The sequence below is a fragment of the Panicum virgatum genome, chromosome 4N (genome assembly GCF_016808335.1).
Source record: "Panicum virgatum strain AP13 chromosome 4N, P.virgatum_v5, whole genome shotgun sequence".
NCBI classification, from domain to species: Eukaryota; Viridiplantae; Streptophyta; class Magnoliopsida; order Poales; family Poaceae; genus Panicum; species Panicum virgatum.
This window is the reverse complement of record NC_053148.1, coordinates 46,717,214-46,741,908: the sequence shown is the minus strand read 5'-3', so window position 1 is coordinate 46,741,908 and position 24,695 is coordinate 46,717,214. Positions and strand designations below refer to the sequence as shown.

General features: G+C 43.5%; 2 protein-coding genes, 1 long non-coding RNA gene, 19 other non-coding genes and 4 pseudogenes across 26 annotated transcripts; 2 read left to right on the top strand and 24 right to left on the bottom strand.

Moving 5' to 3' along the window:
• The first annotated feature begins 125 nt into the window (after positions 1–125).
• LOC120668486 lies at positions 126–5,087 on the top strand. The gene is made up of 9 exons (XM_039948209.1): positions 126–346; positions 414–567; positions 873–1,712; positions 1,816–2,173; positions 2,292–2,743; positions 2,834–3,046; positions 3,135–3,746; positions 3,818–3,892; positions 4,798–5,087. Exons 2-9 carry the CDS (start codon positions 429–431, stop codon positions 4,872–4,874), a joined length of 2,766 nt encoding a protein of 921 aa, XP_039804143.1. The 5' UTR covers positions 126–346; positions 414–428; the 3' UTR covers positions 4,875–5,087.
• A 7,286-nt stretch (positions 5,088–12,373) lies between these two features.
• LOC120668484 (protein HEAT-STRESS-ASSOCIATED 32-like) lies at positions 12,374–14,679 on the top strand. The gene is made up of 5 exons (XM_039948208.1): positions 12,374–12,652; positions 13,290–13,481; positions 13,584–13,797; positions 14,033–14,256; positions 14,381–14,679. The coding sequence occupies exons 1-5, from the start codon at positions 12,497–12,499 to the stop codon at positions 14,492–14,494; spliced, it is 900 nt and encodes a 299-aa protein (XP_039804142.1). The 5' UTR covers positions 12,374–12,496; the 3' UTR covers positions 14,495–14,679.
• Positions 14,680–15,195: 516 nt separating this feature from the next.
• Positions 15,196–21,281, bottom strand: LOC120668485. Of its 5 annotated transcripts, none has more exons than XR_005672445.1 (3): positions 17,410–21,281; positions 16,263–16,355; positions 15,196–15,565 (listed from the first exon to the last, which is right to left on the bottom strand). It is a non-coding gene; the product is annotated as an uncharacterized LOC120668485 (long non-coding RNA). The 5 variants fall into 5 exon arrangements; XR_005672448.1 differs by having other exon boundaries at positions 15,198–16,355; positions 17,410–20,717; positions 20,814–21,281; XR_005672446.1 differs by having other exon boundaries at positions 15,198–16,355; positions 17,410–21,077; positions 21,214–21,281.
• On the bottom strand, positions 15,870–15,984 carry LOC120671648. The gene has a single exon (XR_005673748.1). It is a non-coding gene; the product is annotated as a small nucleolar RNA SNORD14 (small nucleolar RNA).
• Positions 16,153–16,342, bottom strand: LOC120671713. Its single transcript, XR_005673804.1, has one exon. It is a non-coding gene; the product is annotated as a small nucleolar RNA Z112 (small nucleolar RNA).
• On the bottom strand, positions 16,532–16,614 carry LOC120671725. Its single transcript, XR_005673815.1, has one exon. It is a non-coding gene; the product is annotated as a small nucleolar RNA snoR77Y (small nucleolar RNA).
• On the bottom strand, positions 16,751–16,844 carry LOC120671718. Its single transcript, XR_005673809.1, has one exon. It is a non-coding gene; the product is annotated as a small nucleolar RNA snoR31/Z110/Z27 (small nucleolar RNA).
• Positions 16,988–17,086, bottom strand: LOC120671706. Its single transcript, XR_005673801.1, has one exon. It is a non-coding gene; the product is annotated as a small nucleolar RNA R30/Z108 (small nucleolar RNA).
• LOC120671723 lies at positions 17,149–17,266 on the bottom strand (annotated as a pseudogene).
• On the bottom strand, positions 17,354–17,439 carry LOC120671726. The gene has a single exon (XR_005673816.1). It is a non-coding gene; the product is annotated as a small nucleolar RNA snoR20a (small nucleolar RNA).
• Positions 17,496–17,586, bottom strand: LOC120671697. The gene has a single exon (XR_005673795.1). It is a non-coding gene; the product is annotated as a small nucleolar RNA R38 (small nucleolar RNA).
• LOC120671732 lies at positions 17,783–17,911 on the bottom strand. Its single transcript, XR_005673822.1, has one exon. It is a non-coding gene; the product is annotated as a small nucleolar RNA snoR80 (small nucleolar RNA).
• LOC120671712 lies at positions 17,994–18,101 on the bottom strand (annotated as a pseudogene).
• On the bottom strand, positions 18,170–18,261 carry LOC120671710 (annotated as a pseudogene).
• LOC120671730 lies at positions 18,536–18,640 on the bottom strand. Its single transcript, XR_005673820.1, has one exon. It is a non-coding gene; the product is annotated as a small nucleolar RNA snoR97 (small nucleolar RNA).
• On the bottom strand, positions 18,760–18,876 carry LOC120671696. Its single transcript, XR_005673794.1, has one exon. It is a non-coding gene; the product is annotated as a small nucleolar RNA Z278 (small nucleolar RNA).
• LOC120671693 lies at positions 18,933–19,027 on the bottom strand. The gene has a single exon (XR_005673791.1). It is a non-coding gene; the product is annotated as a small nucleolar RNA Z223 (small nucleolar RNA).
• Positions 19,095–19,180, bottom strand: LOC120671736. The gene has a single exon (XR_005673826.1). It is a non-coding gene; the product is annotated as a small nucleolar RNA U36a (small nucleolar RNA).
• On the bottom strand, positions 19,224–19,369 carry LOC120671740. Its single transcript, XR_005673829.1, has one exon. It is a non-coding gene; the product is annotated as a small nucleolar RNA snoR134 (small nucleolar RNA).
• LOC120671708 lies at positions 19,650–19,744 on the bottom strand (annotated as a pseudogene).
• On the bottom strand, positions 20,052–20,157 carry LOC120671729. The gene has a single exon (XR_005673819.1). It is a non-coding gene; the product is annotated as a small nucleolar RNA snoR97 (small nucleolar RNA).
• LOC120671694 lies at positions 20,259–20,375 on the bottom strand. Its single transcript, XR_005673792.1, has one exon. It is a non-coding gene; the product is annotated as a small nucleolar RNA Z278 (small nucleolar RNA).
• On the bottom strand, positions 20,455–20,549 carry LOC120671692. Its single transcript, XR_005673790.1, has one exon. It is a non-coding gene; the product is annotated as a small nucleolar RNA Z223 (small nucleolar RNA).
• Positions 20,638–20,723, bottom strand: LOC120671735. Its single transcript, XR_005673825.1, has one exon. It is a non-coding gene; the product is annotated as a small nucleolar RNA U36a (small nucleolar RNA).
• Positions 20,787–20,929, bottom strand: LOC120671739. Its single transcript, XR_005673828.1, has one exon. It is a non-coding gene; the product is annotated as a small nucleolar RNA snoR134 (small nucleolar RNA).
• LOC120671733 lies at positions 20,999–21,124 on the bottom strand. The gene has a single exon (XR_005673823.1). It is a non-coding gene; the product is annotated as a small nucleolar RNA snoR111 (small nucleolar RNA).
• Positions 21,282–24,695: the final 3,414 nt, after the last annotated feature.

Genomic DNA, 24,695 nt, shown 5'->3' with positions numbered 1-24,695 from the left:
CAGGTGGCCAGCTTGCGGCGCAGATAGGGGGCTTCTCGCAGCGCGGCCATCTTCCCCAGCGCGGCTATCTTCCCCAGCACGGCCATCTTCCCCAGCGCGGCGGATTCGCCCGATCCGAACCCTGCTGGAGCTGGAGCCGACGGGGACGGATCCGGATCCCGCAGGCAGCAAGACCCGCCGCCGGTTCTTCAAGTTGGCGGAGGAGGAGGGGGACAAGACCTCGTCGGCGCCGCCTGCATCGGCGTCGGCGATCTACCCGACGCCGTCCTCCAGGACATCATCGCGCTCCTCCCCACCAAGGAAGCCGGCGCCGTCTCCCGCATCCTCGCCGCTCACGGCGGCCCAGGTAAGCTGAGCCTTTTCAGCAGTGCTTGCCGATTGTAGCAAGGTAAGCTGAGCCTTTTCAATTTCAGCATCTCGGAGTGGTGATGGCAATGGATGGGGGAAGGGAAGATGGCAATTTCGCTGGTGCATCCTCCAGTGGTGCCGCCGGCGCATCATACAGTGGTGCCATTCCTAGGCGAACAACGGACAGTAACAGTGGAGTGGAGGTGACTGCAAAAGATGGTAAATCGACAAACTAGTTGCTTATTAGACTGTCATTGTGAAATGTTGGTTATTTATCTTGTTTTGAAGTGCTGATTTGAGTAGCTCCCTTAGTAGTATTGTGAGATTTAGATTTTAGAGTTTAGATTGGCAAGTGTTCCTGCAGGGACTAGAAATTTTAGAGTTCCTGCAAGTGTTGCCAAAGTGTTCCTGCAAGTGTTGCCAAAGTTGACATTAATTTTAGAGTTTAGATGTCTTGTACTACTTGCCAAAGTGTTCCTGCAGTAGACAAAGTTGAGTTTGTATGTGTTCCTGGCTTCCTGCAGGGAGAGTGGTGAAGTTAAATGGACCAATTGAGGTCACATGGAGCCATGGCGAGCCTTACCCCAAACCTAATGGGGCTGGATTTCTGTGCTACTATTGTTTTAAAACAAAAAAGGGTGGTGGTGTATCTCGTCTAAGGGAGCATCTTGGTGGAATAACTGGGAATGTAGTGGAGTGTAAAAATGTGCCAACGCATATTAAGAATATAATGGCAGATGAATTTGCATCAGGAAGAATAAGAAGGAAGAGAAGTACTAATCTTCGTCTCTATGTTGAAAAGGAGGTGGCAACAGAAAGGGTATCTGGTAGGACAAGCATCCCTCTTGATGAAGAAGCACAGATTGAGATGGCAATGAGAGAGTCTCTAAGGGATTCTAATTCCGCCATGCAGCAAGATAATTCTTCATCTTTTGGCAAGTCTGTTTGTAACAAGGCTGGTGCAAGTTCTTCAGCTAATCAGCAAACTACGATTGATAGATACTATAAAGGTCCTGGAAGTTCTTCCAATGCTCCTTTTGATGTCGATTTGGCTCGCAGTAAGGCCCAAGCACAACCTCGGGTGGATGTTATGCTAGAGGGGGTTGCCAAAGAGCAGCTTGGGAAAGCTTGGTCAAAATGGTTTCATGCTAATGATATTCCCGGAAGAAAAGCGGACTGCCCATACTTCCGCTCAGCAGTTAAGTTAACCCAACAATTTGGTGAAGGAGTGCCAATTCCACGTGGGAAAGAAATAGATGGTCCCTTGCTGGATATGAATTATGCTGACATGGAGGCTCACATGGCTGCCTTCAAGGATGATTGGAAAGATTATGGGGTTACTGTCATGTGTGATTCATGGACAGGTGAATACTTGTACCTTTGTAGGCCTATATTTTGTTGTACTGTCCATATTGAAATAATTAATCTTGTGCACTTAGCGTTGTGTTTTTTCTGCTGCATCTACAGGTCCTACCATGATGTGCATCATTAACTTCATGATATATTGCAATGGACGCATGTTCTTCCATAAGTCTGTAAATGCAACCGGTGATACTCAAAATTCAGAATATCTTCTTGACATGATTGGTACAGTGGTTGGTGACGAGATTGGAGCCAAATATGTTGTTCAAGTTGTCACAGATAATGGTTCTAATTATAAAAAAGCATGTCAAGACTTGGTTACCATGTATCCACATATTACTTGGCAACCATGTGCTGCCCATACCATCAACTTGATGTTAAAGGACATAGGGCACTTTCCTGATATTGAGGAAGTAGTGGATAGTGCAAAGCGAATTTGCAGATTCTTATATAAGCATAATAGGTATGACTAGTGACTAGTGTTCTTGTATTGGATAAATAATTCAGCCATCTAGTATTGTCTTCTTATTGTGTTTATGAAAATTCAATGATGTTCTTGTTGTCATGTTTTTTATTTGTAGGCTGCATGCTATGATGAGAGAAAAGATAGGGAGGGAGCTGATTCGGTGGAATGCCACTAGATTTGGCACTGTTTTCATTTTTCTCCAGAGTTTTTGGGATAGACAAGATAAGTTCAAGCAATGGATGGTATCTGATGACTGGGAGAAATGTGTGTGGGCTGGTAAGGCTGACCATGATTTCACATATGATTGTTTGACCAGCAAAAAATGGTGGAGTCAAATGGAAGTGGTGTTAAAAGCTGTCTCCCCAATCTATTCTGTACTTCGTTTAGCTGATCAGCAACAGAAGTTCTATTCTATATCTGCATTCATTCCAAAAATGAGGGAATCTATGGCAGAAATACGTGGCAATTTAAGTGATAATACCATCCAAAAAAATCTACAGAATAGGGTGTTGGAAAAAGTCCAAGGAAGACTTGATTATCTTGTCAATGATACACTTATGCTTGCAGGTGAGGGCTTAATTGATAAATTGTTCAATTCATGTTGTTTCATGCATCACTAATTATTAAGATTGCTGATTTTATTTTATTTTTTGTTAGCTGCCGCACTTGATCCTAAAGCACTGTACACTTCCAAGCTTGCAAGGAAACCAAAGTCCAGACATGCTGTCACATTGGCCATCAAGAAGCTTGCAGGCTCATCTTCAAAGGCTTCTGCTGCAATCGATCAATTTACTTTCTTCTCAAAACAGGGAGGGTTATTTGGAGGAGCGGAGGCTCGAAAATCGGCTCTTAATGGCCGGTGTAGTGCAGGTAATTGCATGTTTAATTTTTTTAATGTGCATTATTTTGTTGCTTTCTTATGTTTGAATTCTTATTTCATTTACCATCATTTTCCTAGCTGATTGGTGGGATCAATATGGTGGAGACTGTAGTGAACTACAAGAGGTTGCAAGGCGTATTGTCTCACAATGCATGTCCTCTAGTGGGTGTGAGCGCAATTGGAGCACATTTGCCTTGGTGCACACCAAATTGAGGAACCGGTTAAGTTACGATAAGCTTCACAAGTTGGTTTTTGTACATTATAATTTGAAGTTGCGTATCCAACATTTCGTAACTGACATGCAAAACCTTCAAGAAATGCAAACCAACAAGGAGCATGAAAGAGATTTTGATCCTTGTAGCATCCTAATAGATGTGACTTTGTATGATGAAAGGAATCCGATCATGGATTGGTTGTGCACCTCTAGGAGTGAGTCCGCGCCGACTCTAGATGAACGTGATGACCAGAGGCCCGAATCCCCTAATCCTAGCAGACTTGTTATAGATGAGTTAGGGATGAGTGATGAAGAGGTGGCTGCATTTAAAAAGAAGATTGGTGGGAAACGGGGTAAGAAAAGGAAGGGAGAATTTGAAGATATTTTCTCTGATTATGAATCAGAATCGGATCAGCAAGGTAGCCCTGTTTATGCTGAGTCAGGGGAGAGTAGTTCTGATGACAGTGAAGGCAATGGTAAGTTTAATTTTTGATGGGATTCTGCATATTATATATGTAACTTTGCTGAAATATTAATCTTTTTAAAGGTGATGGTGATGCTGTTCATGCTTCCGGTGATGCAAATGAACTTGGAGAGGGAGGCTCGACAACTCACAAAGGAGGTAATGTTCCTTGTACTAGTACTTGAACAACTACAGCAGGACCATCCATGTAACAGGATGTTCACACAAATGAATAATAAAAAAAGATATAGCTAGCAGAAAGAAAACACACCATTCTCCCAACAGAGCCTGTCTGCTAGTGAAGGCCCTTCATACAACAATGCTCTATCCAAAACTTCTATTTGCCAGGTTTTCCACCTTGTTTCAGATCTGTCAACTGGTAATAGGTTCAGAGCATTGCATGTACTACCAACAGTAAAACCCGATTGCCAAAATTTGATAGCACCATCATGAGATGAAAAAGATGAAATAGAAACTGGTGGAAGGACCACAGAAAGGCCACACTGGGTGATTAGATACAGATATCCCTGGCAGTAGCAAACAACAGAATCTCCAACAAAAGCAGAATTTTTCTTAAATGGAAGCCTTTTGTCCATAAGTCCAGCATCAGTATCTCTTTCACCAAATGAATTCATAACCAACTCGGTATGAAAAATTTTGAAGAGCACTGAATGACGTGGCAAGGCCACCAGTTTTCACATCCCAAATGGCAACAAAACCTGTGGCATTAAGGCAGGCAAGAAACATATCTGACAACTGAAAATCAACCCATTTTGTACTGGGCTTAGTACCCGCTTGTGCATCCTGAAGGTTTGCCACAAAGTTCCACTGTATACCCCACTGGTTTAGCTGAAGAACCGCAACCAAAATACACTCGGTGTTGCATGGATGAGCCTCACAAGTTATTGATTCATTAGGAGTCAAGACTAAGCCAATCAAATGACCTGAAGAGCTAGACAAAACTTTTAGACACTCCCAGTGACAGCTGCATGATGATTCAGATACAACTAAAGAACTAAAGAAAATTTTGGTCCACTATTGATTAATTTGTATTCTCTTATCAGCTGGTAAGGATAAGGGAATCCCTCTCCGTCCGAGCTCGAAAAGGATGAAGAAACGTTCTGTCAAGACCATGTACTGAAGCCTGAAAGTCAGATTCGAGGGTTCATGCAAAATGAATTGCTATTTGTCTGGGTTTGAGCTTGTCTTTTCGTGTGCTTCTAATATTTAGGACCATGGACTATTCTATGTAGTAATTGTTGGTACTTGGAATTGGAAATATGGATGGAGACTGTAATATTTGGGATTGAGCATCTTCATGTGCAATATTTGAAACTCCATGTTGAACAGACTATCTATTGCTTCGTGATAGCCATATTTCTCATTTCTATGCATTGTTATATCTTTTTTTCGCTTTTAGATTGTTTGAAAATAATCTATGTTATTCTCCGTACAAAATGAGGTATTTTTTTGAAATTTCGTCCGAAAACAAAACGTCGAATCCGAGAATTTTCCGATAAATCCGATAAACGTGTTTATCGGTGACCTCCGGTTTTTTTTGGTTACCGGTAAAGAAAACCTTGCCGCCACCTCGCCGTCGCGGTGGAGAGCCCGCTGCAGTGGCCGCCGTCCCCTTCTAGCGAGCGCCCTGGGCCTACAAATACCCCAGAAACCAATTCCTACCGCCCTTCTTCGCTCTCCTCGCTCCCACGCCGCAGAACGCCGCCGCCGCCCCGTTTGAACCCCGGCGAGCTCCACCCCACCGCGGAGCCGCCAACCCAGACCCGCTCCACCCCTACATCCCCCACCATTAGCACCGCCTCGACCTCGCGCAGCTCCTAGGCCATTTCCCCTCACCCGAACATCACCGGAGCCACCCCGCCGCCGTGCTCCGAGCCCGCAAGCCGCCGCTCGCCGTCGCCACCCCACCTCCGACCGCCCTAGCCTCGATTCCAAGCACCCAGAGGTGCGCCTTGAACCCGTGAGGCTCACGCACCCCTCCTACCTCGCCGCCGGTGAGCCCCTCGCCGGGAAACGGCCGGTCAAACCTCGCCTCCCCTCTCTGACCCGACCCAAGGACTGCGTACTTGAATTTGAGAAAACCCAGGGGGTTATCTGCGATGTCAGTGACTCATTGCAATAGTGCCTTAGGGACTGGTTTGCAATGTTTTTCAGTGATCTTTGAAATTCAATATCAATTCGTAGAAAATTCGTAAATTAGCAAATCTTGATGTTTTGGAATCCTCTTGAAGAGCTCTATGCAGTAGAACTATAATATGTTAGGCTTTAGTTGCAAGTTTTTGCTGTAGATGTTGTTTTGTGTTACTAGGTGTATAAATACTAGTTCTTTAAATCTTTTTCTTATGTGATACTTGAAAGCTGATATTGCTCTGAAATTTTGGTGGTAGTTTACTCTTGTTACACTAGCTTTGCTATAAAAATTTCATGATCAGTTCTTTGTTGTAGCTTTTTATTTGATTTAATCCTTGTTTAGTATACTTTATTTATGATAAATAGTTTCTGTTCTTTTTAAATCCTGAAAATATTCCTGAGTGTTCATCTAGAATATCTTAACTTGTCCAGGAAGTTTGAGCATCATGTAATGGCTAGAACAGGAGCTAAAATTGAATCTTTCTAAACTGATGTCTGTTTTGTTTATTTTCTCAGAGTTATTTCTGTATAGATAAAATCGTGAGAAATTCACAGTAGATAAATCATCCCTGTGTAGATCTCCTGTTAAATTTTGAGCTTCTACTTTGCTATATTTTAGTCTGTATAATTCAATCTTGTGCTAGGTGTTGCCTGCATAAATGATTTATTGTGATTAAATGGTTTCATGTCTTGGCATGATTTTTGTAGGATAGGTTACTTTGTTCATGTTCTGTTTAGTGTAATTTTGGTAGATTTTATTACTATTTGTACTCTGAGTTGTTGTTTTATTTACAAACCATGACTTAGTGGTATAGTAAATCACCACCACTCATTTTATGAAGTTAGTTAACTTCTTTTGTGCTGTTGATCATGATGCCTTGTGTAGTTAAATTTGTTATTTAACTACTCTATAAACGATTGCCCATGTTTGTTTATAATGTTGTTCTTGCATTGCATATAGACACGACTGCCTTATCGGATGGGACGTACGAGCTGATCCCGGAATCTGACGGAGGTGATCTCGAAGCTCAAGTGAACACTGCGGAACTAACTGAAGCCCCGAACCAAAGTTCGGAAGAGCCTAGCGCTGAAATAGTTAGCAATTACCGAGAAGGCAAGCCCCGGACATAACCTATATTTCAAATTATTATCATTTACTGTTTTTACTTACTTGTGCATTTACAGTTCTTAGGATTTGAATTGAAACCCTAGATGCATGATCCTAGGAACCTATGTACTGAACACTAGACCTGAGTTCGACTATCTGCTAAGCTTATAGGAACGGTAAAAGTCGAGTGATTGCCTGTCACTCGCGAGCTTTATAGGAATTGCTTGTTTACTTTCTGTTATCAATATAAGGACGACGGACGGGGTTGTGTTCGATATCATGTCCTATGTGAGACCCCGTCTGTGTTGATGAACTTGCTAAGGTCGCGGTGTGTGGTAGTGCTGGTTAAGTTTTTGAAAGTACTAGTCACATGCCGTAAATATGGTACGCGGCAAGCCTAGTAGCCGATTGGACCGGGGAGTGGATATACCTTTCACTCTCTCAGTAGGGATAGGTTTTATTATATGTTGCGCAACACTACGACTTCTAGGGACAAGGTTCGGCCTTGGAGCCCTGTAGTCGGGGAGAGTGACCCTATCCACAAGCCGGAAAGAAAGGTCAACGGTTGTTTGGGAATGACCCGACGGTATTCCAGACGTGTGTGCTAGGTTACCCTTGCAAGGTTGAATTTCGATTCAGAATCGTCCGCCTCTCACGATGAAATGAGACTGCTTGATCTCTTTGCCACACAGAGTAATAAGAGCAACAATATTCTTATTAATCTTGATGTTTGCTTAGAAATTCCACCATGTTTGGTTATTAGATGCTTACATAGAATGGTTAATCAACTAGAATCTTGAAGCTAAAACTTGAAAGTAAGGACCTACTCTTTATTGCTTTTCAGCAAAGGAAAACCAGCGCCTTACAAAGCCTTGCATAGTCTAGCTAAGGTGGGCTACTTATACCCGTTGTCGGTTAAGTCTTGCTGAGTATTAGAATACTCAGTCTTGCTGTTGAAACTTTTTTTTTCAGGTATGAGTTTTGAGGATCAGATCGCTAGCTTGACCTATCCTTGCTCGTTGCCTCCTGGCTGGTCCGTAGAGTGGGATACGTCTTCGGCCGGCAATGACTATGACGAGTGATACCATGCTTGGGCTAGCCTGGTATCCTTTTTGCGACGTGTTGTAGCCGTCGTGTTTTATCTTCCGCTGTTTAAACTCTGAACTTACTCTTATGTTTTGTATAACTATATTACTTAAGTTGGTTTTGTAATAATGGTTTGAAGTATTTTGTAATCACTACTGAACTTGCCTGTGTTGTAAAATTTGTGGTTGTAATATCTCTGGACTCGCCTTCGTGCGAGGTATGCTTGTTCGATCCGAGAATCGGTGGTTGTATCGGGACGTTACCCGACAGACCAAAAATTGTTCCGTTTGAAGTGTGTTTAAGCTAATGTTGCCTTTATGGTGATGGTTTACGCACTTGAGCCGGGATAATTTAGGCGGTTCTGCCACAGCAGCGCCGCTGCGCGCCCGCGCCCCCTCCCTCTGCGCCTCCCCGCGCATGCCCTGCCCCACCGCCCTGCCCTGGCCGCGACCAGGCCGCGCCGCTCCGCCGGCGGGAGCCGGTGCCGCGCCGCCGCAGGCCCGCCTTGGCCGTGCGCCGCCCATGCGGGCGAAAACAGAGGAGGGGGAGGCAGCTGGGCCGGCGCCCACTGGCAAGTGGGGCCCGGCTGTCAGCCCCCCTAATGTTTTTCCTTTTCTTATTTTGGCTACAGACTTTAAAAATCCATAGAAATTCGTAGGAAAATCCTAAAAATGCAAAACCAATTTTGTTAGGTTTCTAAAACTGAGATCTTTAGAAGAAAAATACCCATGCATGTCAAATCTCATTTTTAGCCCTGCTAGATTTTACTTTTTGTTTGAGCTTGTCTATTTTATATCTGCTGTTCTGTTGATCTAAAATTTCTGAAATTAATTTAGTAGCCTCATCTTATCATGTGTAGTCCACTGTAAAATTTTCAGGTGTATAGCCTCTGTGCATGTTTGTGGATCTATTATTGTTTGTTTTCCTGTCTAGGGCTAAAAGAAATACTTTTCAATATCAACAATTGTTGGTAATTTATTTATGCACTCCTTATCAGCAGTTTTTCATGATATCAAAGTTGTGCTAATAGATCTATGTGGTGTGTTAAGTTTTGATCTTTAATTAGTTCCTAGCTTCAATTTTATCCTTTATCCTTGTTGTTAGTTAATCATTTTCATGCATGTGTTATCTCAACAAAGTAAGTCTCTATTTTAATCCATGCTACCCTAAGCAAGTTTAGTAGTTATTGTTTTGAAGGAAACACTTCAGGCTAAAACGAGTTGAATTTCTGAACTGCATGGCTTTGCATCGTTTGGAAATGCATCACATCTTAAGCACTCATGCATCGCACTGTGTCCTAACAGTTGCATGGTATATTTTTATTCATGTAGACGCCGCGAATGAAGTCGCCTACGAGTTGATCGCTGAGCCGGTTCAGGAGCCACAAGCAGAAGAGCAGCAGGAGGTAGCCGTTGAGCCCGCTCTAGAAGATCTCGTTAACCCCGCTGACCTGCAAGGCAAGCCCCGGAGCATAACCTCTATTTTCAGTATTCAACGTTATTATTTAAGTATTTGTGCATTTATGTTCTAGGAGTTGTATGGAACTAAAGGATGCATGTTTTCCCTAGGTAAAGTGGGTCTATACTAGTATGCAGGTGTCGATAGAAATGATTTGCTAAGTAGGATTTCGGTAGAAGTCGAGTGATTACTGTCACTCGCGAGTTTTAGGATCTTGATTCCTTAGCTATGGCTTTGAAATGCGCTGATGAGTAAAAAGAATTGGAGACCGGGCGGGAATGAGTTGGAGTATTGCTATGGAATAGATGAGAAAATGAACTCCCGCCTGTGTCGATTGAGGACCGTACCATTGTTGGCCCTGATGACCGAGTTTGAACAGTACTAACCACATGTCGGAAGTAGGAGGTAGTCGAAACCGGTAAGCTAATTACCTGAATTGCAACGATACTTTGAATCGCGACCTGCTATTCTGGGAGTGGGATGATGGCGGGTGTTGGATTGTATGTCACCTCCGGGTTCTCTGGGAGTTCGCCGTGAGGGACCCTTCACCCGGGTTTTGGCAGGCGTGATTCAGATGTTGGGTGATGATGGGAACAGTTGACGTGTGTGGCCCGACGGGGTTTTCATGTGTCGTGTGAGTTAGGTCCACCTTGCAAGGTTAAATCGGATCGATTCGCCATCTCTCTCGGTTAAGAGAACCTTGGTCACTGCGTCACATCGTAGTAAGAAGTGGAATAAGTATGGAAAGGTAACGATGGATTGTTGTACCTGATGTTTTGAAGAAATAATCTGATCTACCATGTGTGCTCTAGATGTTAGGCGAATATAGTTAATACTCGCTGTACTAAATGGAGCTAAAATATTGAAAGTAAGGTTTCACTGCTAGTAGCCTTTCAGCAAAAGTACTCCAGAGCCAGAAAGCTTTGCATGTCTAGGTAATGGGCTAAGTATACCCAAAGTCGGGTAAGCCTTGCTGAGTATTAGTATACTCAGGGTTGTTGTTGTAACCCTCTTGAGCAGGTTGTGTTCCCGCTGACTTCGAGGAGGTATGTGCATCCTGGATTGGACAGGCGCTTCCTCTTGGGTGAACCGTCGTGTGGGCCCCGTCTTCCCCGTGAAGATCGGGCAGATTGGCGTCACATCGGTGGGCAGGATGTGGAGCTCGCCTTGTATCGTCGTCGTGGTTATCGTATTGTATTTCGAACTCCGTTTTAAAACTTCCGCTGTGCTTTGGAACTCTGTCGTTTGTACTTGAAGCTTTTATGTAAAACCTGTGTTGTAAATTAATTTGAAGACTTCTGTATGCTGGTATCATCTGTGCTCGTCTTCGTACGGCTCTACTAGTGCAATTGTGATCCTGGAGTACAGAAGTTTAATCGGGAATTACCCGACAGCTCAGATTACACCGTTTTAAGTGCACAGTAACTTGATTAAGTATTAAGATGATGGTTAGCGCACTTAAGCCGGTTTAATTTGGGCGGTGCTGCTACATTGTCTATCTTAATATTACTAATTGGAGGTTCCTTTTAACTTCTCCACGTGATGCCACCTAAGATCTTAGGTGGACGTTCTAGAAAAAGAGAGAAATTATAGAATTTCTCTAAAAAAAGCAAAATATCTGACTATCAATCAATATATGGTAATCATCATATATATATAGGATAATATAGCCGTTGGATTTACTTTATTTCTAAAAATTATAGAAAAAGATTAGATCCATCCTAATTTAGATTGCTGATTGCAGGAAGCGAAGGTACTTTTGGTTGCACACAAGGCTGGCTTGAGCCTAGCTTTCTTTTCCTTCTCAGCTTAGACTTGATGCCCCCAAACGACTAGCTCTTTAAAATTGACATTGAGGTATACCGAAAAGAGCCGCTACCTGTAGGGGTGGTCGTGTTCAATCCTGTACCAAAGGTGTTTGTGGAAATTTTAATGAGAAAATATTCTTCCAATTTTTAGAGTGCCCTTCAGCCGTGATTTGTCTAACCAATAAAAAATATGTCATTGTTTATAGAATTAGATTAGAGTAGGGATAACTTTTGAAATTGGAATATCATGCATCCTTCCAAAGCTCTTGTAAAGGACACAAAAATGATACATAACTCGGCACAAAAGCTAGAAATACAAGAAGGCCAGTGATGGGTGCTTTTGCTCTAGCTGGATAGGTCATAGGTGCTAAGTACTCAAATTTAGGCTTTGTATATGTTCTTGATCATATTGCAAACAGGGGGTTTGCTTGAGGAAGTTGGGAGTGTTGAAGCCTAGCTTCGCCCATTAACTGAAGCAAGGTGATTCCACTCCTATCCCATCCAGATTTCTTATGGGTTTCCTATTATGTGACTTCCCGTGCCAGGGCGAGGGCCGAAGGACTACCTAGTGTGGTTAATAATGGGACTAGCAGTTTCACCATCTTTTATCAGAAGGGAAATTTGACCTAATTGGTGATTGTGAGGAGGGCACCAATTATGAATTTTTCCATGTACCTAACCCAAGATATTGCAATGCAGCAGGAAGTAGACTTCAATGATCCGTCATGGGACATTGCCAATGGAGCAACGCTACACAGTCATACAGTGGGCCAACTTTCAACAACACGCGCCACTTTGCCGGGCTGCTGGCCCTTCTCGAAGAAGGGGAGCAGCTCGGTTTAGCCCATCGAACCAGGCCTGTGAATGGTTCTGGCCCACTAAAGCCCAAGTTCAGATTGGATAACACAGAGTCAAGATGCAGACATTTGTCCTCGGTGTGGTCCCCCATCCACATGGCACACGTCACTGCCATGGCCCAGCGGCCAGCCAGTGCTCGTTTCCAGAAGCAGCCGCGAGCTTCCACCGCCTTCCTCCCGTGCTTTTTCTCGACCGACGACCAGAGTCATCAGACCATCTCAGATTCACAGTCGCAGCTAGCGAGAGAGAGAGAGGAGAAGGGAGGACGGAGTGATAGAGGCGACGACGGCGGCGATGAGGAGGTGGCGAGAGGAGGTGGTGGCGCTGTCGCTGCGCGGGTACGGCTACGGCAACGAGGATGATGACCGGCCGGAGAAGCCTCGGCGGTACGGGGTGACGGAGATGCGGAGCCCTTTCTACTCCTTCCGCCCCGCCAACCAGGCGCTCCAGGTTCGCTGCCGATTCACACCCGTCCCTACTTCGCGGCGTCCTGGTCCGGTGCTCTGCTCCAATCCGTTTGGTATTGGGTTGCGCCGAGCTGGATTGGACGCATTCTGGTTTGATTTTGAGCGCGCGATTCGGTTTCGGCCTGCCCTCCGAACGCGAATTTGCGACACGCACGAACCGTCACGAGATTAGATTCCTGCTGTTTAGGTTGAAACCGTGTGAGTGATTTCAGTATGTGGTCGCCGTGGGTGTAGCCGAATTTCGAACTGAATCAGCCAAATCATGCTGATTGTTGAACTGGATGTCTGAATTAGCCGATTCATGCTAGAATATATTCTTTTATTATCCGGAGCATCTATGTTTGCACTGTGATAAAATCCACAGTAAAGCGTGTTTGATTTTTGTAAAGCTGAATTTAATCCCCAGCTGACAGAAGGGGAAAATACGAGGAACGTTGAATGAAGTTGAACTGTTGTGGATAAGGAACTTGGAAAAATCAGTAATCATTCTTGGAAAGAAGATCCATAGCTAGTTTCTGTGTTCATGCTCAAATGGGTGGTGATGTGTTTTACTTCTTTTCACCATCCTAACCATTTCTGACGGCACATTTTGAGGCTTAACTTTTTGTTTTTCATTTCAGGAAATATTGGATTCTCTTGGTCCTTTCGTTGACGGTTTGAAGTTTTCTGGTGGATGCCATAGTTTGATGGGAAAAGAACTGGTCAGAGAGATTACTGATTTAGCCCATAAGCATGACATATACGTGAGCACAGGTGACTGGGCAGAGCATCTTTTACGTCAGGGACCCTCTTCTTTCAAGCAATATGTGGAGGTATGTGGGTCTGCTACGGTTCTATGATTTTCTAGCAATGTGCCAGACATGTATGAAGTCACCTGAGCTGCACTTGTGCACGACATGAGCATTTCATTTCAGGAATGCAAGGCCTTAGGGTTTGACACAATTGAGCTGAATGCTGGATCTCTCAAGCTCCCTGAAGAAGCTCTCCTGAGATTGGTCCGCCTCATCAAGAGTAGCGGTCTGAGGGCAAAGCCACTGTTTTCGGTGAAGTTTGACAGTTCTGATATTCCTGCATCTGGTGATAGGGCGTTTGGAGCGTACATAGCTCCAGTCAAAGAGCGGACCTCAGGTATATTACTGTACTAGTTGTCTCATATCATTACTGAGCCACAATCCGTAACTGCTTCTGATACATTGATCACTGAACACTAGGTCATTCGTAACTTGTAATTGAACCATATGCCACTCTCATGATTTGTTATTGCCGCCTTTGCATGCTAAGCCTGCATTTTCATTCTAAATTAGCATGTCTAAATCGCACTGCTGTATTTACAAGACTGGTGTTTGTGACCCACGTGTTGCAGAAAGAATCGAAGATGTGGACCTGCTGATTAGGAGAGCAGAGAGATGCTTGGAGGCTGGGGCAGATATGATCATGATCGATGCTGATGACGTTTGCCAGCATGCTGACTCCCTGAGGGCAGACATCGTTGCAAAGATCATAGGCCGGCTCGGGCTCGAGAAGACAATGTTCGAAGCTTCGAACCCCAGCACCTCCGAGTGGTTCGTCAAACGATACGGCCCAAGGGTACTGAATCTCTCCCCCTGGAAAGAACCTGAAGCTCAACGTTGCTGATGAGACCGTAGCTTGTCAACGCTCCCTTGTTCATTCACCATTTGAAGTTTTGACATTTATCCGTCTGGGAATGTAGGTGAATCTCTTCGTCGACCACTCGGACGTGATGGATCTGGAGCGCCTCCGGGGGTTCAACATGCTCAGAAGCAACCCTTCCTCCCGTTTCGCCTCACCGTTCTTCCTGATGTAACGAGCTTTTCCTGAAACCCGGAGGTGAGACGATTCCAGTGTCCATGGAATTGTAGTTGCGCGCCACTGGCCGTGCAGCTTACTATGGCCTGTGTAACTTGTTACCAGCGACCAATGAGCTGGCATCTGCTGTGTTATCAACAACTGCTCAAATAATTGGTTTTGCATAGCAACTGTTTGTGCTCATTGCCGTCGTTGCACCAGATTGTGTTCGACTTGCTATGTTAGTGCGTGTGAGCGTAGCTCGGGCGGCTAGCGCTCCGGGTGTGGAGGCAGCCGATCCTGGTTCGAGCTCGACCCTGGATTTCCACTGTAGCGTGCGTGCGTTGTGAGTGGTGCAGTATGACGTGTTCCGAGACACTATTCGGGCAATCTCGTCTGCGTTGAGTTCGATCAACGTGGATGTCTAAAATCTTACATGATTCTCAGTGCTCCTGAGTGCTTTCAAAAAAAAAAGTGTGTGCCGTTGCTTGCGTGCGAAACAGCGGAATTTTCTGGATCCTGAACAGATTTCTTGGAGGTTATGGAAACTTTTCTGGTATAAATGTAAAGCAGTTCGTCATCGATGGTCAGCAGCTATCCCTCGCCTACCTGTCTTCGTGCATCTTACACTACCCCCTCTACAAAGGCAAGGTCTCGCAGTTTCAGCACAGAGCGACGCTTCTATTCACGTTTCCACTACAGGACCCAGGCGCCCAGCCCTATGTCAAAAATGGGTCCAGTTGCATATACCGGCTATATACAATATATACAACTGCAACGTTTACAACCACAACATACAACCACAATGTTAATCAATCACAACATTTACATACCTTACAAAGAAAACCCCAGTTCAGGCAGGCGCTTTAATCTGTTTACTAGAAGGGTGATCTGGAATGTCGAGTGCTCAGGCTATTTCTAGAAACAGAATACTCAACCCTAACAAACCCATCCCTTAGTTTCCTAGTTAGCACTTTTCGTCCCCTTAGAAGCCTGAGTCCACTTCCTTTAATGTTAAAGCTCTACTTGTGCAGCAGTTCCACTCTTTGCATAATCTTCAAATATCGTAGAACATAACTGGACTGGCTGTCTGCAAGAATTTAGTAACTTCTAAATGATGATTGACAGTCGAAAAAAAATGGAAACAAAAGGGGCAGCAGAACTGCAGACAGCCAGTCAGGAGGCTCTTAGGCACAATTTAGCAAACAGAAGGAGCAGCCAGAATTGCAGAGCTGCCTAAGAGCTTTAGCCCGCCAGAATTTAGAGACTAAGTGGAACAATTGTAAGCACAATTCAGAAAACCAACTGTAATTTAAAGAAGAGACGACACTTGAAGAGACTGGTGGAACAATGGTATGCAAATACAACAGGAGAAAATATTGAATTTGCATGATTGCAACAGACATCCAAGCATTTAGCAACACTAGCTCTCAAGCCTGATTGGGCTAAAGCTCTTAGGTGGCAACTGCGAATATAGAGAAACAAGCCTTGATTTTATCATCATTTGCAATCCACAAATAGAAAACAAGAATAGATGTAAGACAATTTGAAGCATGTTCTAAAGCATTGACGTGGCATCTCCGGTTAATGCTCATAGCTACCATTGACGTGGCATCAGGCCCTGATACTGGCAAACAACGCACAAAGCTACAATGACATGAACGATAGTTTCATACAATCCCTCAGAGACCCGATTTAAATCACACCCCACATCTGAATCAAACATCAGCAGATGGGAACTACACCCCAAGACCAAACCACAAAGGTTATGGTCTAAGGATGGTCACCTGCAGATGAAAGAAGCAGCTGCTGGTAACAGTGTCAAACGGCACTTCCTATCGGTAGGTCTTGAGATCTTCACTGGGACTAGGATAACAGAACTGTAAATGTATGATAAAAAAAACACCATGGTATTAAATAAAATGCAACACCATGATCAATATAGCATTACTATAACTGGAAACAGGATGACCTAGCATTACAGAAACAAGGAAAACATATGACCTAGTGTTACAGAAACATATAACTAAAACACCATGATCTAATCTAAATAATGGCTAAGCCTCAGGAAGCCAGGCATTTTTCGTCACAACTAAATCTGACGGTAATTCCAGATGTATAGCTAATCTTCATAGGCCTCTGTTGCCATATTCATGTCAACTGATATGTAATGGTAGGAATGATAAATGTAATCTTATAAAATTGCTTAAACAGGTTAAAAAGACAACTGGGAAAAGAAGAGATTTCAAAACAGCAATAACAAAGTGAGTCATTTAGTATCATCAGAAAGAATTGACTTCTCATTCACAACCCAAACGCTGTGTCAGAAGGTGTCCTAAGATTGTATCGAGGTTTTATCCTCTGATACACAGGAACAGTAGAAACTTTTCAATAAACTAAAACATATAATGGGTTCAGATGCAAACAATGGCTGCTTCACTCACGCAGCAGAAGCCTGTCTCAAATCAAACAATTTACTTCAAAACAATAATACGCTTGATGTGATATCTAGTTACTCAGTGGTGGCAATAGGTTTATTGGTTCGATTCTGCCAGCAAGCGTCCTCAATGTCTTCAGAAGAGGGAGCTTGTTTGTCCTCATCGCAACAAACTCTTCCATCCAATACAAACAACATGAAAACTGGCAAATAAATTGAAGACAAAAGAGATTTCAGATGGCTCGGTTCAGCGGGATAATCGGCATACATATCAATCTCGATTTTCAGAGATAGACATGTGATTTGGTCTGTTGAGCTTGAATATTTCCGAGTAGTCACAGACTCACAGCCATCTCATTAAAATTTGTTCATCCAACCACAAAAGCAACAATAAAGGTACCAACAAACAAATGTGCAGCAAAGTACATGCATTATCATACAACCTCAGACCGTCCTAGTTCATGAAAAATATCAACAGATATCAGGCAAATATTTACCTGTTCTGCAACCATCAGGTCATCAAAGGCCAATATTCAACAAAAGAACTTTGTACTAACATAAAGACCGGATGAAAGACACAACAAAACGTGTCAGATTAAAGTATTCTCAGCACCCTTTTGAAGGAATCAGACAGGGATAATTGTATTTTACTTGTGTTATCATCATCCACACCTCAAATCAGATCAAACTTCAGAAACAGAAAAAGAAAAGAAAAAACAAGTCTGAGGGATCTATCAGATCTTCCTATTCAATATGAAAGAATAGTCATGGTACACCACAATCAAATAGATAAGGCATTGTCCCTTTCAAAGTTTCACATCCTTTAGATCCCACAAACATAAGAAATAAAATTAGAATTCACGAGTTATTGAATTTATGTGGCCTTTCCAGGATCGGATTGGCACAAAAAACGCCACCAATCAGGATATAACCACAAGAATTGAATGTCGCGTCCGAGCCATTATACTTAAAGAAACGAAATAATCCTCCAGAATTGGTAATGGACGCATCTAACTAAAAGAATTAGAAAAACAGAATTAATCTAAACTCTAAAGATAACAACGTTACAGCTGAATCCAAGATTTGAGTTCAGACAGCCAAGGGTTTGGTCTTCAACTACAACCACGATGTAGCAGTATCAGAAAGACAAACTCTAGTCCAAAACACTAAAGTTCGTCATCACCCAAATCTCGGGTCAACTTTCACGGCAGAAAGCAAATAACAATCTAAGTGAACAATAAAAAGGTTGAGTGAGAATTCAGAGCTCAGACAGCCAAGGGTTTGATAATCAAATACAGGCAGTATCAGAAACTCTAGTCCAGAAAAAAAATGCTCATCACTGCTCCAATCTCAAATCAACCAATTTACCAAAAAAGACAATAATATAACCTGGGATACAGCTTCGAAGAAATAAAGAATAAAGCAGGGCAGTTTCGAATGAGCCTTGGGATTTCAGGGACACATTATGCACGGGAGAGATGTAATTTGGGCTTTGGCTAACTTGGTGGATAGACCTGGGCTACTTGTTGAGCTGAATTCCGTAGGCTTCCAAAAGGCTGAAATGTTAGTTTGTTGCAAGGAACAAAGCAGAATAGGGCCACAATGGAAACACAAAGGACTAGACAATATTGTGCTGTTATTTAACTCCCATCTCACAGTAAAAAAGAGACGAAGCTGATGACAACACACACTCTCCGAGTTTTTCATCCTCCACGCAAATCAGAACGCAGTTGCGCACGGATACTTAAACTCGGCACATAACACAGAATCATTATTTGTCATTATTTGGACGGCAGATCAGTGAAACTAAAAGAAATAACAAAACACTCTTAGACATAGCATCTAGTACCTCAGCATTGCCCATTGTTGTCATTCGAGTGCAGGGCTCCAAGTAGGTTCTTCCTGACAAGCAGGAACTTGGAGCCGAATGCAGCCTCCACACATTGGGCGATTTCATCAGTGGCCAACGTGATGTATTTTGGTCTAAGAAAAAATAGAATTGTTTATTAAAAATGTGCGAAGAAGGCTCAGATTTTTAATCAGCTCTATCTGTCATGAATTCTCAGAAGCAGAACTGGCGTTTTAAGCTGAATGGTTGTATCATCACTGCCTTAAAGATCGATAAATAAGGAAGATGATGCCGAATAAACAATCGAAGAAAGGTGATGCTTTGATTAACGAATGGCTCATATTAAGAAATTCAACCATTATTTTTCCCTTTGCTTCACGTGTTAGATCAGAAGCGCGGGTAATGTCAAATCACTGCCAACAACCAAACGCAACAGGGAAAAAAAGTGACGATTTTACTAACATCTGTATCCATTGCTTTGACACAGGCCACTCACAAGAATTATCATAGCCTGCAACACTGAATGGCATGCTGGATCTAGCACAGGCATTGGGGCTTCCTTCTTCAAGGGAACGTAATCCAACAAGCCCGGGGTTAGCACCATGCATACACATATATTATTTATTATGTCCTCAAACGGCAAGCAAGATCAAACGGAAAAATCAAGAGAGAGAGGGGGGGTACGAAGTTGTGGTCAAGCAACAATCATATAGCCTACAGGAGCCATGGCAACTGAATCGATTTCTTCAACTACTATCACGATGTAGCAGTATCAGAAAAACTCTAGTCCAAAACACAACAGTTCATCATCACTCAAATCTCAGGTCAACTATCACATCAGAAAGCAAATAACAATCTAAGTAAACAATAAAAAAGTTGAAGTGAGAATTCAGAGCTCAGACAGCCAAGGGTGTGGTCATCAAATACTACAGAGGTAGTATCAGAAACTCTAGTCCACAAAAAATGCTCATCACTGCTCCAATCTTAAATCAACCAATATGCCACAAAAAAAAGAAAATAATACAATCAGGGATACAGCTTCAAACAAATAAATAATAAAGCAGGGCAGCTTCGAATGAATAAGCAATATAGCAGGGGTTATGTACACCTTGGGCTTTCAGGGACACATTATGCACGGAGGAGATGTATTTTGGGCTTTGACTAACTTGGTGGATAGACCACGGCTATTTGTTGAGCTGAATTCCCTAGGCTTCCAAATCCAAAAAGCTGAAATGTTAATTGCAAGGAACAAAGCAAAATAGGTCCACGGTTGAAACACACAGGAGTAGACAATATCGTGCTGTTATTTAACTCCCATCTCACAGTAAAAAAAGAGACGAAGCTGATGACAACACACACTCTGCAAGTTTTTCAGCCTCCACGCAAATCAGAAAGCACTTGCGCGAGGATAGTTAAACTCGGCACATAACACAGCATCATTGTTTGGTCAATGAAACTATAAGAATAAACTAAACACATTGAGACATAGCACCTAGGACCTCAGCATTGCCCGTTGTTGTCATTTGAGTGCAGAGCTCCAAGTAGGTTCTTCCTGACAAGCAGGAACTTGGAGCCGATTGCAGCCTACAAACATTGGGCGATTTCATCAGTGGCCAATGGTATTCGATGTTCAGATTGATGCATAAACGAATTATTCTAAAGTGAGTATGAATGTGCGGAAACACTTGAGAGATCAAGGCTCAGATGCGTATCAGCTTTATCTGTCATGAATTCTCAGAAGCAGAACTGGCGTTTGTAAGCTGAAAGGTTGTATCATCACTGCCAAATCAATAAGGCATGCCAATCAATAACATGAGAAAAAATAACACCGATGCAGCAAACAACTAAGACAATAGAATTATTATTGATTACTGGATGGCTCATATTAAGAAATTCAACCATTATTTTTCCCTTTGCTTCACGTGTTACATCAGAAGCGCGGGTAATGTCAAATCACTGCCATCAATCAAACAAAACACTGCCGTCAATCAAAAGAAAGTTCATAAGAGATGAGCTGTTATGAATATGTGTATCCATTGCTTTGACACAGACCAATCACAATATTTATCATAGCCTGCAACACTGAATGGCGTGGTAGATCTAGCACAGGCATTGGGGCTTCCTTCTTCAAGGTGTAATCCGATAAGCCCGGGGTTAGCACCGTGCATAAACCGATTTTGATCTTAAAAACGAAAACGAGACTAAAACAAAGAAAGAGAAGAAATAGAGAGGGTGAACTGTGGTCAAGCAACAATCATATTGCCTACTGGAGTCATGGCAACTGAAACGATTTCTTGACGCGTCGATCTATCCCCTCTTTGCATCGCGGCGCCGCACAAAATAGTTCGTGCCCCCGCCGGTATGAACAAGAGAGGACTGTAAGTTACAGATCGGAATGATGCGAAACAAACTGAGAGAAAGATAAAAACGGAAATAGCAAGGAGAAACAGACTGCGGGACGGACGGGAAAGCTTCGACGAGGAAGCGACGATGGTGACGGACTGACGGTGGCGGCGGCGGAGACGGATTCAGTGACTTGCTCTGCAAGTCACAACGTAACTGGCGCTAAACGACAAGGAAAATCACCGCGTCGATAGTACTGTAGCATGTACAGTATCAGAATACTGTTCCACGAGTACTGTTTAATATTGTAGCACGGGGTACTGTTTAATACTGTAGCACGGGTACTGTTCACGCAGCCCTGTCCGTCGATCACGGAATGAACGGCTCTCAAGAAGTGGCAAGTTACCGGAACAGTGCTCAGTGACTTGGCTTGAGCAAGTCACTTAATCTCAATCCGGCGGCGGCGGCGGGCTGGTTCTTGGAAACCCTAGTAGGAGGAGGAGAGGGGATGGGTAGGTGTTTATAGCCTCCGTGGCGGCGAAGAGAGTAGGGCGAGCCAAACTCGAGCGAGCCTGTCAGCTCGTGCTCCAGCCGAAGTTGAGCGAGCCTGTAACCTCAGGATCGATCAGAGCCTACAGCTAGGCTCGAGCTCAGTTGTACACAGCCCGTTCGGTTGGGTGGTTTTGGCTGGCTGGTACTGTAGCAGCTGTTTTTTGGGAGGATAGATATTGTAGTGGCTGATTACTGTAGCAACTGCTACTGTAACACTCGAGTGTTAAACCTGGGAATTAACCAGCTAATGAGTGATCTAATTCTTCGATTACGAATCGAGTCAGAAATCGATCCAAACTCAGTTTTCGAACTCGGGGGTCGGGGAAAAAAACCGGGACCTCCGGATTTGGGCCCGGAACTTCCGGAAATATCCGGATACTCCGGACCTGGAAGTCTATATCACACGTTTTGATCCTTTTTGCTGTTCCCAAACGTTATTACACCGTTTTCTCTCCTTTCCTCTCTCCCTCACGAGCTCTCCCTTTCCCCTTGGCCCTAAACCCTAAATCTTTCCTTCCAAATCCATTCCAAGGCCTTAGGGAGCTCCAATCGGCGTGGGGAATCCTCTCCTCCAAGTATTCCACTTGGGGTGGTTTCGTTTTCGAGTTTTCTTGCAAGAGAAGCTTACTCAAGGTACCAAAAGCTATGCCTAAATGGATTTATCATTCTAGGATGTTCTAAGCGATTTCTTTTGGGTCAATCATCTTCTTATAAATCACTCTACTAGGGTCTAGGAGGGTTTCGATTTTTATGAGTTGGTTTTGCCAGAAATCAAGATTTCAGTTTTTGGGGGCGAAAATGGTAGGAAACCCGGAGACTCCGAGTATAGGCCTGGATACTCCGGATTTGGAACACTCAGGGGAAAAAACTCCGGGTATTAATCCGGATACTCCGGAAATTCCGGATTGAAGTCCGGATATTCCGGGTTTTGCGGAAGTGTGGGCGTCGGGTTGGCTCGGGTAGTGGTGCGTGTATACGGTTTAGGCGTGTTTCAAAGTTACAAATCATACTGCATGTCTTCTCATGTCATATGCATACGTGTAGACGCCGCCGCCGAAGGAGCCGTGTACGAGGTGATCGCCGGGCCACAGGAGCAGCGGGGCAAGTTCAGCAGGAGAATTGTGAGCACCCGGCCCAAGGTCCAGCTGAGCCTAGTGTCGAGCAGCAGCCCGAAGGCAAGCCCCAGTGCACATCTTATTATTTGAAATTATGACACCTATATATATATCTATTAATTGTGCATTACGTATAGAAATTGATTGAAACCCTAGTTGCATGATGCCTAGGTTTCCTTGAGTTTATACTAGTATGTTAGGATGATAGTAATGCTATGCTTAAGAGTTCCCAGTAGAAGCCGAGTGACTTCTTGTCACCCGCGAGATTTAGAATGTTTAGAAGTCGAGTAATTTCCGGTTACTCGCGAGATATGTGAATTAATTATATTTCGACATATGAGTTGCTGAATGGATATAGAATGCATGGAAATTTGAGACCGGACGGGAGAGGTGTAGTCCCGTCTGAGTTGGTTAAGGACTGAACCGTTGTTGGCCCTGCTGATCATGTTTGAACTGTACTAACCGCATGCCGGGAGTAGGAGGTAGTCGAAACCGGTAAGGCTAGTACTGCCTTACTTCGAAAGTACATGACTCCTTCCTACCCCTTAGGGCAAGTCGAGTAGTCGCGGAGAATCGGGAAGCATGTATTTATTTTTTTGTGGTCTCTCGTTGAGCTCGGCTGACTATACGCTAGTAGGGCGGTCCTGTAGTTCGAGGCGGGGAGGGGAATAGTTGGCTCGTATAGTCCGACGGGGCAAATGTGTGCCGTGTTGGTTAGGTCCACCTTGCAAGGTTAAATCGGATCGATTCGCCGTCAGTCGCTCTCGGATATGAGCACCTTAATCACTGCGTCGCATCGTAGTGTTATATATATATATATATATATATATATATATATATATATATATATATGATAATGAACACATTAAATTATTATGGCTTGCACCCCCTATGTTTGCTATAGTTGGTTTAAAAAAATATTGGACTATAGTGGATTTATATAGAATCTGGAGCTAAAATATAGAAATTAAGGAATTACTTTAGTCACCGGATATGTGGGCTAAGTTATACCCACTGGTCGGGTAAGCCTTGCGGAGTATTAGTATACTCAGGGTTTTGTTGGAAAAATAATTTCAGGACCGGCACACGTAGACTTCTGTCCGTGTTGCGCCAAGTTCGTCCGACTGGATGCGGATGGGTGGAACGTCGAGGACCCAGGAGTGTAGCTTTGGAGTATTGGAAATTGCACACTCGTGGGCTGAGTGTGTAATTCATTTCCGCTCTTATGTTTTGTAGTGGGCAGATTCCATGTTTATTAAACTTTGTATAAAAGTCAGATACACTTGTATAATATTATGTATTTCGAACCCGGTTTGTAAACTAAATGTTTCAGCGCTTTTTTATGTTTGTATTTTTTAAAGTATTGTGTTGTTCTCGTACCATCTGCGCTCACCTTCGTGTGAGACTATCGGTGTTGTTTCGATCGGGCCGTGGGTTGAGAAAGGATCGCCAAATTAAGCCATTAAGCTAATGCGCCTGATGTGTTCAAATGACGACCATTACGCTTCATTTAGAGTTTTAATTTGGTGGTTCCGTCACAGCTACTGTAGCAAATACTTGCGGTAGGAACTCGACCACACCCGAAGACCAAAACTGTACTGGTACTGTAGCTACAGTGGTGCCAGCCAGCCAGACCATCCAGCGCAGCCGAACCGAAGCTGGCAAGGGCAAATCTCGTCGTGAATAGGCTCGTTTACTGCGGGTCCATTTCATTTCAGATTATACTTCAGAGCTTTTGCAACCCTAAGAGTTGAGAACTTGAGATAAATAAAAGTGGCTATTACAAGTAAAGAATGAGGAGCTTTTACAACCCTAAGAGTTGAGAACTTGAGATAAATAAAAGTGGCTATTACAAGTAAAGAATGAGGACTTCCCTGTAAGTTTAAGGATGTTCGATGCATTATCACTACTGTTGTATGATCTT